General features: G+C 59.6%; 1 protein-coding gene across 8 annotated transcripts in view; it reads right to left on the bottom strand.

Moving 5' to 3' along the window:
• The window catches only part of BAIAP2 (BAR/IMD domain containing adaptor protein 2), a 38,407-nt gene that overhangs the window by 2,827 nt on the left and 18,998 nt on the right, over positions 1-16,582 (bottom strand). Inside the window, exons 7-15 of one of the 8 annotated variants that reach the window (XM_088065293.1) lie at positions 9,008-9,160; positions 7,204-7,431; positions 6,352-6,553; positions 5,653-5,854; positions 5,493-5,561; positions 5,170-5,332; positions 4,900-4,998; positions 3,534-3,568; positions 1,170-1,217 (exon numbers count right to left, since the gene is read on the bottom strand). In XM_088065293.1, coding sequence (XP_087921419.1) covers positions 1,190-1,217; positions 3,534-3,568; positions 4,900-4,998; positions 5,170-5,332; positions 5,493-5,561; positions 5,653-5,854; positions 6,352-6,553; positions 7,204-7,431; positions 9,008-9,160 — 1,179 coding nt within the window. In that variant the 3' untranslated portion in view covers positions 1,170-1,189. Of the gene's footprint in view, positions 1-1,169; positions 1,218-2,919; positions 3,076-3,533; positions 3,569-4,899; positions 4,999-5,169; positions 5,333-5,492; positions 5,562-5,652; positions 5,855-6,351; positions 6,554-7,203; positions 7,432-9,007; positions 9,161-16,582 lie in introns of those variants that run through there. The other 7 variants (XM_088065292.1, XM_088065294.1, XM_088065291.1 and 4 more) reach the window with 7 other exon arrangements.

Raw genomic sequence — 16,582 nt, 5'->3', positions numbered from 1 at the left:
GCAGGAGTTAATTCCTGGGGGGTGTGGGCAGCTCTGGGGGTCCCTCTGGCTGCCTGGGGAGTCCCCAAGCACCCCCTGTCCTCCCTGCAGCCCCTCTGTCTCGTGTGCCCACCGCCCCCAGCCCTGCCCAGGGAGCCACACAATTCTCCTGTCCCGGGGGAGGCGATGTCCACAGCCCCCCACGCCACTGGGCCACTGAGCAGTCACCCCCGTGGGGCACAGCCCTGCTACCCTGACGTGGGTTCAGGTAAAGTGCCCTGGTTACCACGTGCACCTGGACTGAGCAGCTTTGGGATGTCCTCAGAAGCTTTGGGATGTCCCCAGAAGCTTTGGGATGTCCCCAGAAGCTTTGGGATGTCCCCAGCCATCTCCCAGAGTAGAAGGAAGCTGCTGGGAGCTGCACCCTTCTGGGACAGGCACTCACTGTCAGCCCCAGGCCCCCTCTCTGCCATCCCTCACCTCTCCATGTTCGCTTTTTCTTTCCTTAGAAGAAAAATTACTTTTGCTTAAAAATAGGGTAATTAATTTCACACCTAATTAATGCAGATGCTTAGATCACTTTCCCTCCCAGGATGCCAAAATAGATTCTCAGGACTGGAGGGAGAGGAAAAGTTGCTTTGATGAGTCACCCGGGGCTCGTTTAACTATTTCTGTACTGGCAGAGAAGAGCCACTGGGCTGGAGCCTGCAGCTGCAGGGAAAGCAGCTCATGGATCAAAGAGAAACGGGGAAGGGGCTCTCCAGGCTCTGCAGTGCCAGCGAGGAGGGTCTCGACTCCTGGGGAGACTCCTGCATCCCGTCCCCGGGGCCAGGACGAGGAGGCTCCTGGGACGAGCCTACAACAAAAAAAAGCTGCTCAAAAAACTTGCGGTTAGTGCGGCCGTGTCCCGGCCCCTGGAGAGGGTTGGGGACAGCGGCGGACGCCGGACACCTGCGACCAAAGAGCTGGTTAGGGCAGCGGGGGAAGCGCAGGAGCAGCTCAGCATCCCGGGAAGCGCAGCCGCGGCAGCGGGGCGAGCAGCAGAGGCAGCCCGGGAGCCCCGGAGCTCCGGCCAGCGGGACGGGGACAAGCGGTGACAGGGAGGGGACAGTGGGAAGCAGAGCGGTGGCACCGTCCCCGCGCAGCCCCGCGGCGTCACCCGCTGCCAGCGCACCCAGAGCATCACTTACTAACTACGGGCAGGGGCACCTCAAAACCTGGCCACTTCAACATCGGGGCTGCAAGGGAAACAGAAGGCAGGTTGGAGGACACCGGGACGCTTGATGGGAACAGAAGGTCGTGGTTAAGGAGAGCTTTAAGGCCGCGAGGCGGTGGCCACCCGGCCCGAGAGCCCGCTGGCCACCCCGCACGCAGCGCCGGCGGGCAGAGGAAACAGGAGGAAGAAAGAAGAAAAAGGAGGAAAAGTCGTGTTTATTGAGTCTCTGGTGCTGCGAGGAGGGGAAGGAAGGGCACGGCCAGCCGGGAGCTGTGGGAGAGCAGCGGCCGGGCACGGCGGGGGCTGCGGAAGGGAGGGGGCGGCTTCCTTCCCCCCGTGCCGGCCATCGCCGCTTTCCCAGCGCCGGGAAAGCGCAGCCGAGCCCCGGCATGCGGCAGCAGCAGCAGCAGCATCACCTCCGCGATGCTCGGGGACACGGACGGGAGCCGGCCCTAAAGCAGCTGTCGCTGCTCCCGCTCAGCGAAGCTGTTTAGAGCCGAGCAGCGTCCGCAGGGACGGAGCAGGAACAAAAACACGGGCTGGGAATGCGCGGTGGGCGATGCGGGCGGTGAGGGCAGCACGCAGGCACGGCAGCCGAAAAAGACACCGAGGCCCAGCTCAATGCAATAAATAAAACTTTTATTCAAACAATAACTCAGTACAGGGCACAATTCTCTCTGGCTTTTAAAAAAAGGTTTTTCAGCACTTTACAATCTCCACACAGGCTTTGCTAGGCTGGGTTTGTGGTTTGTTGTTTGTTTTTTTTTGGGTTTTTTTTGTTGTTTTTTTTTTCCCTCTACATTCAGTCATTCATCGTGAAATATCCTGGGTTAAAAATCCTTAGCAAAATTCGGACATCAATGCAGGAAGGGCTCAGAACAGTGCGCCCGTAGGCGAGGAAATAACCCAAAAACTGGTCCGGGGTTGGGGGGGGGTCGGGGGTCTATTGCCAGCAATGTCCCAGTAAACAGGCAATGTCAGAGGTCTTAAAAATCACATCAGAAAAAAGCGTGAACAGCTTTGCAGTGGAGACGGCCACGGGCACTGGGAGGGCTACGGCCGGGCTAGTGCGGGAGCGGGACCCCCGTGCGGGGTGGGAGCCCCCCGGGCACTGCCGAGCCCCCCGCGGGGGCTGCCTCGCTCAAGCCTGGTTTGGGGATGCGAGCAGTCCTCGGAGCCCCAGCCCTAACGTGAGGTAACAATACCTTGCTACAAAAAATATATATATATATATATTTATAAAACAACCAGGAGTAACCCTTCCGGGGGGGTTCCCGCGGCCGGCGGGACCCCAGCCCAGAAGAGCAGCCCTTTCCCCGGGGCGGGAGCTCTGTGCCATCCGCTTCTCCCAAAGCCACCGCGGTGGGATGGAAGCGGATCGGGCCGAGGGGGAGGCGCGGGGACGCTGCTCCCCCTCCGGGAACGGCATCCCGGGCGCGGGCATCCCGGATGCTCGGTAACAGTACGGACACCAGAGGCCATGCATATGTGATCCAGTCTGGGAGTTTGGTCCAGGCTCGTGCGGGGCGGCCGGCGCGGCCCCTGGGGGGGACAGTGCATCGCTAACATCACACGGGAGGACAAACACCGGGTCCCACTAAGTGACAACTGCACCTGGGCTGTGAGCACAGACCTGGCGGCAGTTTCTGCTCCAAAAAGGCTTCAGAAACAAGGGCACTGTGAACACCAGGGAGGGGTGAGAAGCACCATGGTTTCCTTGAAGATCACAAGAGTTTCAAATCCAAAAGAAGTAGAGAAAGAGAAACGAAAGGGAAGGAAAAAAAAAAGGGGGGGAAAGAAGCAGAAAGCTCTTCCAAGCAGCAAGGGGCCGCTGCGAGCCCAGGTGTCCTCACACCGTTGATACCAAACTGCCACTGCCGCTGCGGAACAAAGCACAGAGATGCCAGAGTGGCCGCGGGGCAGCACCGAGCCGGGAGCCAGCTCCCCTCAGGGCACCGCGGCACCCACCACGGACCGGGGGCGAGCTCTGCCCAGCCACGGGCTCGGGCTTAGCCCCGAGAGCGACACGGGGCAGCTCCGAGGCAGAGGGGATGGAGGAGGTGCCGGAGCGGGGGCTCTCCGTGGCTTCACCGTCCCGCCGTGAGCCCGGGGGAGCGCGGGAGGCGCGACTCTGGAGGAGCACGAGGTTGGGGACACCAGGCTGGCCCCGGGACCTGCCCCCCCTGGGTCCCCCCACTCTCACAGATGAGACCTGGCCCCATCCCAGGCACTGCCGGGGAGCCCACGCAGGGACCCCTGTGGGGACACAGCCCCACGGCTTCACCCACAGCCAACACCAACAGCTCGCAGGGAACGCGACAGGAAGGTGACATCTTACCTGCTGACCGACCTCGTCCCGTAGTCATCGAGACCCTGTGGAGAGGAGGGGAGGAAGCACAGTGAGGGACGTGTGGGCTGTGCCTGCTCAGGTGCCACCGGAGGGTCACACCAACAAACCAAAGTGCATCAGGACCCAGGGCCAAGCGCTGATGCATTTGGAGAGGACAGGGAGGTATGGAGATGATTGGAGTGGGATTCAGACAGCAGGGAGTGAAGCTGCACCACTCTCTGTAGAATTTATCTGGGCAGACACTGCTGGGAGAGTCCCTCTGCTCTGCCCAGCCCCTCCAAGGAACAGAGCTCTGGCTGCTGCTGAGATGCTGAGACTGTTGGGAAGGGACTGCACGACTGAGAGACACCAGTGAAATGTTCTGTGGAAAGAGGGGTTGCCTGTATTCACTCCCACCAGAAACCCACAGGGTTTTGGACCATTTTCTCCTTTAGCCGGTGCTGAGCAGGCTTTGAGGGAGGGACCAAGGGGCAGATGGGGACCAGGCCCGGAGAACATCCCTCAAGGACATCCCTCAAGGACATCCCTCCTTGAGCAAGGGCCTGCCCTGGGATACAACTGGAGCAGCTCTGCTCTCCATGACAAACATGGGAGCACTCCAGGAAAGAGGGGGAGTCTGTAGCCTTTGAGCTGGCCATGCACCAGCAGCCAGAGACCCACATTCCCACCTCCCCAGGAATGCTCCCAGCCACAAAATACCAACCCCAGCAGCAAATCCTGCTGGAAAACCCCAGCAAAACAGCAAGAAGTGGGGCTGTGCTTCCACCCCAGTCCCTGCAGAGAGGATCAGATCCCAGCTGATGTGCCCTGTCAAAGGCTCGGTGCTGACTGCCCTTCTCTCTCCCTCCTCATCCTCTCCCCATCTGCCAGCACGTGATGCCAGTGTGGCTCGTCCCACCGGGCTCATTCTGGTGGGAGAGCTCCACTACAGCAGTAGCTCCTGGATTAGGCTGATCCCATCTGCTCGTGCATCCTCCCTGGCTTGCTATCCAAGAAGCCCTGGGCTTGCTTTGGACACTCTGGAATCCTGTCCAGGGTCTGCCCCAGTGTCCCCACAGGACTGTCACCGGCTTGAATTGGCCAGAGAAAACACTTCCAGCTGCCTGTGAGCAGCCTGTTTCTGGTGGGAGCCTCCCATGGAGTCAGCAAGTGTTGTCCTTTGGGGGTTTACGGGGCCATTTTGTGCCACTGCCCCCCAGGCCTTGCCCGTTCCTCCCCATCCATCGTCTCCCTGCTTCACCCCACGAGAGGTGCTCGGCAGGAGCGGGGTCCAGGCAAGGCACGTGGATCACCAGGCACAAAACAGCCAAATTTCCATAAATCCCAAAGGAAACATTGCAAGCGTTGGACTTACAGCTGTCGACCTAGTGTAAGGCTTGTAGTGAGCGGAGGGTGCTTGGCAGAGGCCACTGGAATAGTCTTTAATTGCACACCCATAGGGCATTAGGTAGTCCTAAAACAACGAACAGAGGTTGGAGAGCCGCCCTCGGCACCCCCACGCATCCGGGAACATCCCGGCGGGACGGGGAGCCACAGACCCCGACTGCCCCCAGGGATCTGCTCCAGCGTCCCCCGTTCCTCAAACGTCCCCCCGGAGCGGGAGAGTCCCGTGGGAGGAGCTCACCTGGGAGAAGGCGGGCACGGCCACGCTGTACGGCCGCTGCTTGAAGGTGTTGCCGCCCTGTGCCGGGAAGGCCTGGGAGGCCATGCCGTAGTCCGGCGGCGGGATGGAGATGTCATCCTTGTCCAGGAGGTTGCCAGTGCTGCTGCTCTTCCCTTGCTGCAGGCTGGGGGCCCAGAGCAGAGGCATCAGCTCCATGCAGAGACCCCCCCAGCCACTCGTGGCCAAAAGCCAGCCAGAACCACCACCGCCACCACCCCCTGCTGTTATTCCTAACCAGAATTCCCTAATTCCCATCCCAAGGACACCCCAGACGATGCTCGTACCTGGTGTGGACCCGCTCGCTGCCATCATTGTCAAGGACCCGTGTGTAGGAGAAAGGAAACCAGCCCCTCCTGAAAGGCAAAGCCGAGGATGAAGCCAAAGCCAGGTTTGTCCGGGGAGGATCCAGACCAGGCTGCTCCCGAGGACACCCAGCACACTCACATTTTGGTTTTCTCACTCTCTCCGTAGTGCCAGCCATCCCGGGCCTCGGGCACCAGCAGAGTGATGAGATCCCCCTCCTTGAAGCTCAGGAGGGTGCTGTTATCCCCAGCAGCGTGGGAGAAAATCGCCTGCACCCTCGTCCGGCCATTCCTCTCGAGCCCGGCGGCCATGGAGCTGGAGCGTGGCAGTGTCTTGTTTTCAGCTGGGGGAACAGAGACCAGTGGGTTCCCCAAATCCTTGATGCCAAGGCCATCCCCATGCACAGGACAGGCCCCCAGCCCTCCTTATTTCAGTCTGGGTCACACTAAAACCTTCAGCGTGACTCACACCTTCCCCCTCAACCAGCGGGACCAGACTCTCGGCATCACCCACCAGCCATGGCGAGGGCAGCAGGTTCCCTGCACCAAATTCCACAAGATTTTCCTCCTGGAAATCCTGTGAAACCCCAGGGCAGAGCCCAGCTCCAGCATTTCTTAACGTCGGTGTCAAGAGGCACGAGCAGCATTGACACCGAGGGGATGCTGTCGGTCACTGTCCCCCCAGCAGCAGCACCCCGGTGACCGTCCCCATCCCCCAGGTGACCATCCCCATCCCCCAGGTGACCATCCCCATCCCCAGGTGACCATCCCCACCCCCAGGAGCTCTCCTGCGGGCAGAGCTGGCTCCAGGCCCCCGGCAGCAGCAGGGCTGGGGCCTCACCTGAGGCGTAGCTGTTTTTCGGTGGCACGTTTTTGCGAACTGGGAGTGTATTGGAGTAAGAGTCACTCAGCTGCTTCTGAGGCTGGGGAGGAGATAAAGATTTGGGCTGTGCTGGCTTCATCTCAGACCAGTGGTTGTACCCGTCGCTGTCAGAGCCCGACACTCCATTCATCACCGGCATGGCCTCCTGTGCCGACATGCGCTACGAGAGAGGAGGGGAGGGGGACACGGGGGTGGCTCCATTAGGGCATCCCCCTGCAGCTCCAGGGGCATCCTCCTGCAGCTCCCCAGTGGGGCACAGCTCTGGGGAGAGAGGCAAAGCGGAGCCTCGTCCTGCTGGGTTCAGTTCCCACCCACTCTGGGGGCAGCAGCGGGGTCACCTCTATGGCATTTGCTGCTCTGAGCTCCCCTGCACCTGCCAATTCCCTGCTGAGCTCTACGCTCAGCTCGTGCCCCCACACTGGGGGGACACCCTCTTCTGATGGGTCCTTCATCCCACAGGTCACTCCAGGCCTCTCTCCCTCAGTTACTGGGGTACCTGGGTCCAGTCCCACATCTCGGGGCCCAGCCTGGACAGGCAGCTCCAGCTCGTGGGGTCCCCAAAGAGCGGCTGGGAGCCCCTGCTCTGCCAGAGCTCAGTGATCTGCTGGGATGGGCTGGGACAGGCTGCCCGTCCCCAGGCCGGGCTCCTTCCCACACGCCAGGATGGCACAGCACGGAGCTGCCCATCGCTGCCATCGGTGACAGTCCATCCAAGGGCAACTTGCCGAGGACAGCGGTGACACCGGCCTGGGCTCGTCCCTCCGGCTTTGCTCAGAAGGGCAGGACAGCTTCCACCACAGAGATACTTACTCCTACAAAAGGTGCCAGCTCCGGGGGGACAGGGAGAGGTTTGGCACCAGGAATGGGGTCAGAGATGATGAGGTTGGACTTGGATGTGGACAGAGGGCTGGGCATAATGGTGCCATTGCTGCTGGCAGCCATCTGCTGCATCAGCTGTATGGCGCGGTCCGGGATCTTGTTGGGATCCGAGCAGGATTGCTGCCACAGCGGCAGCTTCTGTGTCAGCATCTCCTTCCCCTGCAAGAGCAAAATGAGGTGTGAGGGCACAGGGTCTGTCCCCCCTCCCTGGGCAGCACCACATGGATCCGGGGCTGGGCTGGGACTGATCAATGGCTCTGTGCATGGCACAGGCAAGATAACACACAGGGACGCCCTGCTTCCAGGCCCTGATGGCAGCAGAGCCAGGAAGATATCATGAAAAATGGGAATGAGGGAAGGAAAAGGTAATCCATCTCCCCAGTTTATTCTGAGATAGCCTGTGTGCAGCGTCTCCAGGCTGTAGGGAGCTGGGCAGGGAGCTGGGCACCACGTGGAGCAGAGAAATAAAACCAGCCTGAAAGCTTGGCCGTGCTCCAGGCTGTCCCCACATCCCCGGGGATGAGCTGCTTCCCTTGGGTGCTCAGCCCCAACAGCCTCCAGGCCCCTGTGCTGCATCCAAGCCCCACTGCTCCCTGCCTGCAGGACTGGCAGCCACCTGCTGCCATGCTCCAAGGGGGAAATAGATGGAGCCAGACTTGTCCTAATTCACCCAGAATGTGGGAGAATCCCGTTGTGTGACTCAGAGGGGGGAAGGTGTCCCAACCCCCTTGAGGTCACTCCAGTACAGCCAAGGGTGACCTGATGTCTCTGCTCTGCCTCATCTGGAGACAAAATGTGGTTCTGCATATGAAAATCCCTCAAAATCCAGTTCCAAACTCCCTGCATATTCCCCAACACCAGGAAGTGGCTCCAGCCTCACGATCCTGTGGAGCATCCCGCAGGAGCCACGGGCAGCAGCAGGATGGAGTTTTTAGCAGGACATTCACCATGCCCTGGATAAGCCACCTGCAAAGTCCCTCCTGCAGAATCACCCTGTGTGTGCTGCTGCAGGCAGGTTTTGGTTTATTCCTGCTGACCGCCAGCCCTGGGGGGTGTTTTTCCCCTCCTGCACTACGCTCGCCAAGCCAAGCGTGGATCCGTGGATGTGCCAGGACAGAGCTGACTAATCCCAACTCCCTCTCCTGCTCCAGCGCCAAGCGTGGCGGTGACAGATGGCTGCTGTGAGCCACGGAGGGCGGCGGTGGAGAACACCCAGAACGGGAGCACGAGGCTGCGGGAGCAGCACCAGCGCTCCCAGCCCGCGTCTGGACGGATCCCGCTCCAGACTCACACAGGTGCTGCCGCTTCCCAGGCGGGCAGGGGAGCTCCAGCCCTGCTCCAGGAGATGTGGGCAGCCATGGGCAGGAGGGGTGTGGAGTTGTCATGGGCAAGAGGGATTTGGAGCAGCTGCTCCTGCTGGGACACCTTCCCTGGAGTCACCTGCTGGTCCATCACCCCCTCCCTGGGTCCCCAAAGCTGCAGGGGCTGCAGCAGCTGTGGCTTTTGGGATATCAGACTGAGGATCATTGGGATATCATTTGGGATATCATTTGGGATATCATTTGGGATATCAGACTGAGAATCATTGGGATATCATTTGGGATATCAGACTGAGGATCATTGGGATATCATTTGGGATATCAGGCTGTTGATCACTGGGATAACATTTGGGATATCAGGCTGTTGATCAGCTGTTGATCAGCACTCGGTGATGGGGAAGCCGGGTCTGGCTCACCTTGGCGTGGTAGGTGATGGCGCTCTTGGCCACCGCGCACTGTTTCTCTACCAGGAAGCAGAACCGTCTCCTCTCTTCCGTCAGAGCGGTCTTGTAGCCATCAGAGACGTAGTTTTCCAGCTCCCCTTGCTTGTTGCTGATGGCTTCGATGTACTGGAAGAGGGAGAGGAGCAGGGAGGGGGCTGCGGCAGCGCTGCCCAGCACACGGGGCAGGGGGTGCCACGGAGAGGGGCGGGCAGGGACCCCGGCATGGGACACACACAGGGACACAGGGACACAGGGACACGCACAGGGACACACACAGGGACACAGGGACACACACAGGGACACACACAGGGACACAGGGACACACACAGGGACACACACAGGGACACAGGGACACACACAGGGACACGCACAGGGACACACACAGGGACACAGGGACACACACAGGGACACACACAGGGACACACACAGGGACACACACAGGGACACACACAGGGACACACACAGGGACACAGGGACACACACAGGGACACACACAGGGACACAGGGACACACACAGGGACACACACAGGGACACACACAGGGACACACACAGGGACACACACAGGGACACAGGGACACACACAGGGACACACACAGGGACACAGGGACACACAGAGTGACACACACAGGGACACACACAGGGACACAGGGACACACAGAGTGACACACACAGGGACACGCACACACAGGGACACACACAGGGACACACACAGGGACACACACAGGGACACACACAGGGACACACACAGGGACACGTGTGCCTGCACAGCCCCCCCAGCCCGCCCTTACTCATCGGAGCCCCCCACGCAGAGGCGCTGACTCAGCCGTGGGCTGCACGGGACGAGCTGTACCCAGCGGCCGCCCGCTCACCACCCGGGCTCGGAGGCGCTCCCGGGGGCTGCCCCGGTGGCCCGGCACCGGCGGCAGCCCCCGCAGCCCCCGGCTCGGCTCTGCCAGCGCACAAACCGGCTCCGGCATGTCCCCTGCTGCCCGGGCAGGATGGCACGGGGACCCTGCCACATGTGGTGCCACCAGTGCCCCTAAAGCAGTGCTTCAGGCCGCATTCAGCACGGGGGGCGCGGAGGCGGTGCCAGGACAGTGCCACAGCGCTGGCACAGCAGCAGCACACGGGCTGGGCTGGGGGAACCCGGCTGCTTTGCCCTGTGTGGCAGAAAGGTGGCACAGGGGACTCCAGGGCTGTGCCAGCCTCCCTGAACACAGAACGTGTGCCCCCAGCTCCCTGACCCGGCACCTTCTCCTCCCTTCATCCCTTTGGATGCTCCCGGTTTTCCCCTGCGATGTGGCACCGGGGCAGCAGCCACCGAGGCTCTGAGAGCAGCACCTCCATCCCACACTGTGGCACCTCCTCGCCACCTTCTCCTCCCTAGGACGATGGCACCAGGACACTGGAAAGCCACAACAGCCCCAGCCCAGGAAGGCTGGACCTGCTTCAGGCAGCCCAAGCTTCTCTGAGATGGGAATTAAACTGGAAATTCAGGGCCCAAGGCAGCTTTGCTGCTTCTTCATGGTTATCAGTTATTTTTAGCATGCGACAATATTTATTAGCAGAAACATAAAATGGAGCAAACCAACAAAAGCAACAAGATTCAGTGACATCCCAGACTTCAAAGGGGGATTATTTTAGGGCTGGACCTGCTCCTGGCTCCGAGCACCCTCTGACAGTAAAACCCTGCGCAGGGCTCGTGCCAAAGCCAGCAGGTTTTGGGTCTCCCTACACTGCACCAACCTGCGTGAGGGAAAGGGAGTCAGCGAGAAATGGACTAAAAACCCAGTTTGCAACCAACAGCCCTGTTTCAAAGAGAATTTTTCCCTCCAAAATGAGAAAATCCAGGGCGAACGCCTTTGGTCATGAGGAGAAATCAGCGAAAGGAGCTGAGCTGATGCCACCGGGCACACGAGGGGAAGCGATGGAGGTTTTGGCACCGCCCCGAAGCAAAGATACAGGGCAGGCACTTGTGAAGCCGGGCAGCAGCGGGGCTGTGCCAGCACGGGAAGAGGCAGCAGCAGCCCCAGGCACAGCAAGCCCCCGGAGGAGCGATGCGGGCGGCCGGAGGAGGATGCGCTCGGGAAGGCACCGCTCCCGCAGCGGGCTCGGGACGGCAGCACGCCGCCTCCTCCCGGGTATTATTAGCCTGGGAACAGCGCAGGGACAGAGCCCAGAGGCACCAGGCATCACAGCCTGGCAGCGGAGATGGGAGCTGGGGAATGGATGCCCCAGGGCTGGTCTGGAGAGCAGCAGAGCTCCCAGGGCTATGCAGGTGCTGGGATGGACCGAGCCCTGCTGCCCACACTCGTCTGCACTACGGGCAGCTCCACAAGAAGTTTCTATCCCGGGGGAAGGGGCAGGACAACGCTCCCCCTCCTGCAGAGCCTCATTTCTGGAAGGAAAGCGCAACCCTGGCAGCACCTGAAATAGCAGGAGCGCAGGAGCACGCACAGACCCCGATCCCCAAAACCCATCCTGCTTAATTTACTAACTGGGCCATCAAGAACGAGAAGGTGAGGAGTGAAAAGCTCCAGCTAATTTGGTTCAGTAGCACGAGGCCCATCCAGCCGTGATTCCCTGCAGGATCACCATCCCTGGGCCAGGCAGGCACGGCTCCAGCCCAGACACCACAACACAGGGAGAAACCCTGATCTTAGCAGCGGGAGAGCTCCAGCTTCCACCAGGATTTAAATACGCAGGTCCAAGCCTTGTTCACACCCCTGCTCCCAGGCTGGTTTTGCAAGGCTCCTGCTAATTCCTGTGCTGAGGAAAGGCTTGTCGCAGCCAGTCGGAACACGCCGCTCCGCGAGCGCAGAGCCCACGCTCTAAACTTAGTACTCAGAGCTTTATATACTTTATGTAAATATGCTCCGTGTGCCATTGATTTATCCAGAGCCTTGATTTTACACGTTATTCCATCACAAAATGGCGAGCGACACTCCTTGTTCACGAGGTGGTTTTTAGTTTGGGTTTGCTCAGAATGACAGTGGGCTTTCAGATAACGCCCAGAAAGGCAAATTTAAATAAAAAAGCCTCTTAAATATGCCAGATGCACGGGGGAAAAGTAACACACAAAGCATGGAGTAAGATCTCGGGACTACACTCCGAGGAGGAGCTCTGCCTCACCCAGGAGTGAGGCTTCACCTGCAGCCAGGTGCCCACCAGGACCCCAGAGCTGCTGCTCATGTCTCCATTTCCCAGAAATGGGGGAAATCTCAGCCACCCCACGCTCTGAACCACAGCCAAACACTCTTCTCAGCTTGGCATGACCCGATCCCCTGTAAGGCTGGGGGAAGGTGCTTCCCTGCCAGGCTCAGCAGCTTCCCCAAGACCCCACTGACAAGCACAAACCGCTCAAGCCCTGCACTGTAAACTGAGACTTTGATCGAAGTTGTCAGCTTCAGCTTCACATTTTAAGAATCTTCTAAATAAAACTCCCAGTTTGAAGCAGGAAAAAGAAACCCTGTTTGTGATGGGAGCAGGCAGGGAGGCAGGCAGGGTGGTGGTCGCGCCTGAAGCCAGAGCACACACACCAGAGCCACCCAACAGCTCCAGAAAATCTTTTCTGGGTTTCTAGGTTGGAGAGGCCTCAAATAACTCCCCCGTGCCACCCCCCCCCTCCTGCTGCATCCACTTCCATTTCACCGGGAGCCGCTGACCTAATTAGCAGTGTCAGCGCGCGGCGGCGCCGGGCACAGGCTTTGGCACAGGATGGTGCCACGGGGCCGGGCTGGCACAGCCGGGGCTCCTGCCCGCTCCTGGGGCACCCCCGGCTGTGGGGACTCAGCCAGGACCCCCCAGAGCCGGGCACACGAGCGCTGCTGGAGCCAGTCCCCGTTCCAGAGCCAAGGGCAGTCCCCCCCGAGGGTCAGACGGAGAATTAGGAACACGAGCAGATGAAAAGGGAAGGAGCTGCTGCCAAGTCCCAGCTCGAGCAGCCGCTGTCAGCCCGCACAGAAAGCCAGGGCACACAGCCCTGCCACCTCCCCAGCCCCACGGTGACAGCTCAGGGAGGGTGGAGATCAAAGAGCAGCTGAGAAATGTCAAGTCCCGAGTTGTGTGGAGCACACGCTGCTGTCAGCGCAGGTGGGGCAGCTCCGAGCTCCAGCCTTTGATAACCACAGCCTTGCTGGGAAATGAGCTCAAAGCTTCCAGCCCAGCCAGGAACGTGCGAACATGGGCAATACGAGCCAAGGGCAGTGCTGAGCACCACAGAAACCATCGCCACGGATCCTCCTTAGTGTGTTTGGCACTGACCAGGCTGAGCCAAGCCCCAGGGAACAAAGGGGACCCCCAGCAGGCAGGAGCTGCCTTGGGGTCCCAGCACAGCCAGGAGTTTGGGGAGCAGAAAGCCAAGGGGAGCACGTGGCAGGCACACTTCTGTCCAGCACCGGGAGGGATGCAGAGCAGAGCGGCTGTGCCAGCTCCAGCTCCATCTCCATCCCAAGCTGGGGTTGGTCAGGACACAGCGGCACAGATCAGTGGGAAAAGAGAAAGGAAAGGTCAGGGAAGAGAGAGGACTGTGCTGGTCGATGCTGAAATACCTGGAAGGAGTAAACACGGAGAGAAGGGAGGGTTTGTTTAGGCAGCCACGAGGGAGAATAGCTGGAAATGGGATAAGATAAAAAAGGAGTTAGGTTGAATAGCAGGGAAAGAGCATCTGAACAGACTCAAGGCAAACCTGCTGGAACCCCACCACAGCACAGAGGCAAAACGAGCAGAGCAAGCAGCCAGGGATCCTCAGCCCCGACAGCTTTTCCTCATTCCCAGAAATTGCTCCTTGCGAGGCAGCTGGCAGACCCTGGAGCAGCCTCGGGGGAGGCAGTGTCCCCTCCCGGCTCTGCAGCCCCACACAGGACCCAAGTGTGTCACCGAGGCTGGCACGGCGATGCTGGATCCCGGCCCGGGGATATCCGAGGCTCTTCCAGAGCCGGGAAGGAGAGCAGAGCTCGGGATGAGCCCTGAGCCAGGCTCTCCTGTAATATGGCAAATCAAACAACAGCCCCACAGTAAGGGATGGCCACTGCTGCTCACCTTGTGTGGGACACTGACCCTGCAAAGCCCTGGAAGCACACAGGCCCAGCAGAGCCCCAGGGAGGGCACAGCCTCGCCCTGCCCTGCACAGCACCAGGACAAGGGGAGGCCCTGGCCCCTGATGTGCTGCCCAGCAGCCTGCTCCAGCCAGAGCTGCGTGGGGATGCTGGGGCACGGCTGCTGATGGTTATCCGAGGCGATGGGAAAGGCAGAGCGGATCCTGGGGAGCCAACCCCGAGAGCCCTGGCGCTCCAGGGACGCCAGGCTGCCTTCCTCCCCCGGGAAGGGCTGTCTCCCCTCGTTATGGTCACATCTGCAGCAGCCCCAGCCCTGCCCTGCACACACATGTGCTGTTACATAAAATCCAGAGAGCAGAGCAGCAGGAGAGCTGGCTCCAGCCGGCTCTGCAGGCGCTTCCCCTTCTCCTGCCTGAAACGTTCCCTCAATACAGAGCACCCCAGAGCAGCAGCTCCAGGCACAGAATTCACAGCCCTGAGCTGCACAGCCACTTCCAGGAACACTTCCAGGGATCCAGGGGCAGCCACAGCTCCTCTGGGCACCCTGTGCCAGGGCCTCACCCCCTCACAGGGAAGGATTTCTCCCCAGTATCCCATCTAACCCTGCCCTCTGGCAGTAGGAAGCCATTCCCCTGTCCTGGCACTGCAGACCTTGTCCAAAGTTCCTCTCCAGCTCTCTTGGAGCCTCTTTAGATACTGAAAGGGGCTCCTCTTCCCTTGCTGGGTTTGGGCACGTCCTCCCTCAGCCTAAATCCCAGTCAAACCTGGAGAGAGTCACCTGGAGCTGCTGAGCTTTGAGTCCTCCCCTGTTTGACTTTCACACAAACCTCCTAACCTGGTTTGTGCGAGCTCCGTGTCATTTGGAGCTTCCTGACGACCTACACCTAAAATTATTTCTCCTGATGGGAATACCCAAATGAGGTTTCAATGACAAAAGTCTATAAAACCCCACAGGTCATTTGGCACAGTGGTGTTTAATGCTCAGAACATTCCCATGGGAGCAGGGGAGGGTGAAGGCAGAGCTCGGCCCCCACTGCCCAGCCAGGGTCACCCACTGTCACCTGGGTCAGGCACAGCCTTTCAGGACAAACAGCCAGCCCCAGCATTGCTGTTTAGGCTGAATTACAGCCAGTTTTGTCTCAGCCCGATGCAGAAATCCAATTGCTTACAGCACTAATATGATTTGATAAATACTTTGAACCAACATAACTTCATTGCTGAGCTGCTGATTCAATCCAGGTCCCAAACCCATCATGACCTTGATTTCACGGCCTGATCACAACCAGCCTTTAATGGAATTACAGCACTTGAGCTTCCTTGGTGATTGCTTAATCTTAATATTGTTTTCATTCTTCTTCATCAGAGATGTGAAGTGAAAGGAATTGGTTTGTTCTCCCGGTTTTCAGCACGGGTCAAGCCCCATCTCAGTCACTCCACGGGGAAGATGAGCCACGTGAGGCTCTCAGCCCTCACTCCTTGTGTGGAACAGCAGCTCGGGACTGATTCACAAGGAATAAAAGCCTGGCTTAGTGTGACACTCAGCAGCAACAACCCCCAACCACAGCGTGCTGACCATGACAGACAGGGCTTGGGAGCTGGCACGTCACTCCTGCAGCCTGCTGCCACTTGGAGCTGGTTTAGAGCCACGTGAGTCGTCTGGGCCGCACACCACGAGGTGTCTGAACTCCTCAGCCACTTCATGCTGCAGCACTCGTCTGGAAAACTCCACAAAACCAGCACGAGACAGCGGCCAGGTGAGGTGGGACGTGCAGACAAGGCTGGCCCGGCTCTGTCCGTGCAACGAGGGGCTGGTGCAGCTCAGGAGAAGCCTCCTGCATCACACCCCCTCAACCCCCTGCTCCCCAGCCACTGCTGTGTGCAGTTCCTGCTGAGCTCCAGGATTTATTTCTGCTTTATTAAGGTGGGAACAGCTGAATTAAACAGGTGAGATGTTAAACTGCGCTCTCTGATTGATTTAGCAGCGTGGAAACACAGCCACGCTGGTGCCCTCGCCCAGACAAGGGCTGTCCTCTGCCAAAACCAGAGCCTGGGCAGCCCCAGACCTGCTCTCACTCTGACAAATGTTACATAAACCCGCAGGTCCCTGCAGGACAGTCCTGCTGCTGCCACCACGTGTCTCACCCACCCATCTCCTGGCAGGTGATGACAGGATGTGGTCACTCCACAAGTGGTGAAGAGGCAGAAAGGAGCAGTTCTGCTTCCCAGAGCATTAAATATGAAGGAAGATGATGACAGAGCATCAGACTCACGGCTGGCGGCTGCTCCAGCAGCTGCACGGGCACGAGCCTTCAGAAGAGCAAGATGTTATTGCTGCCTCCAAGGAGGTGACACTTCCATCAACAGCAGCTTCTCCCACGAGGAGAGAAGGAAGCAGCCAAAGCCCATTAGGAGACTCCAGGCAGCCCTGGCTGGTGGGTCTGTGGTCCCCAGGCACCAGCCTGGCTCAGCCGTCAGCATCCCAAAACCCTC

Source organism: Pseudopodoces humilis, chromosome 21, assembly GCF_049639895.1.
Source record: "Pseudopodoces humilis isolate 2021_Gansu_Grassland_sample_001 chromosome 21, ASM4963989v1, whole genome shotgun sequence".
In the NCBI taxonomy this organism is placed as follows: Eukaryota; Metazoa; Chordata; class Aves; order Passeriformes; family Paridae; genus Pseudopodoces; species Pseudopodoces humilis.
This window is presented reverse-complemented; position numbering and strand designations above follow the sequence as displayed.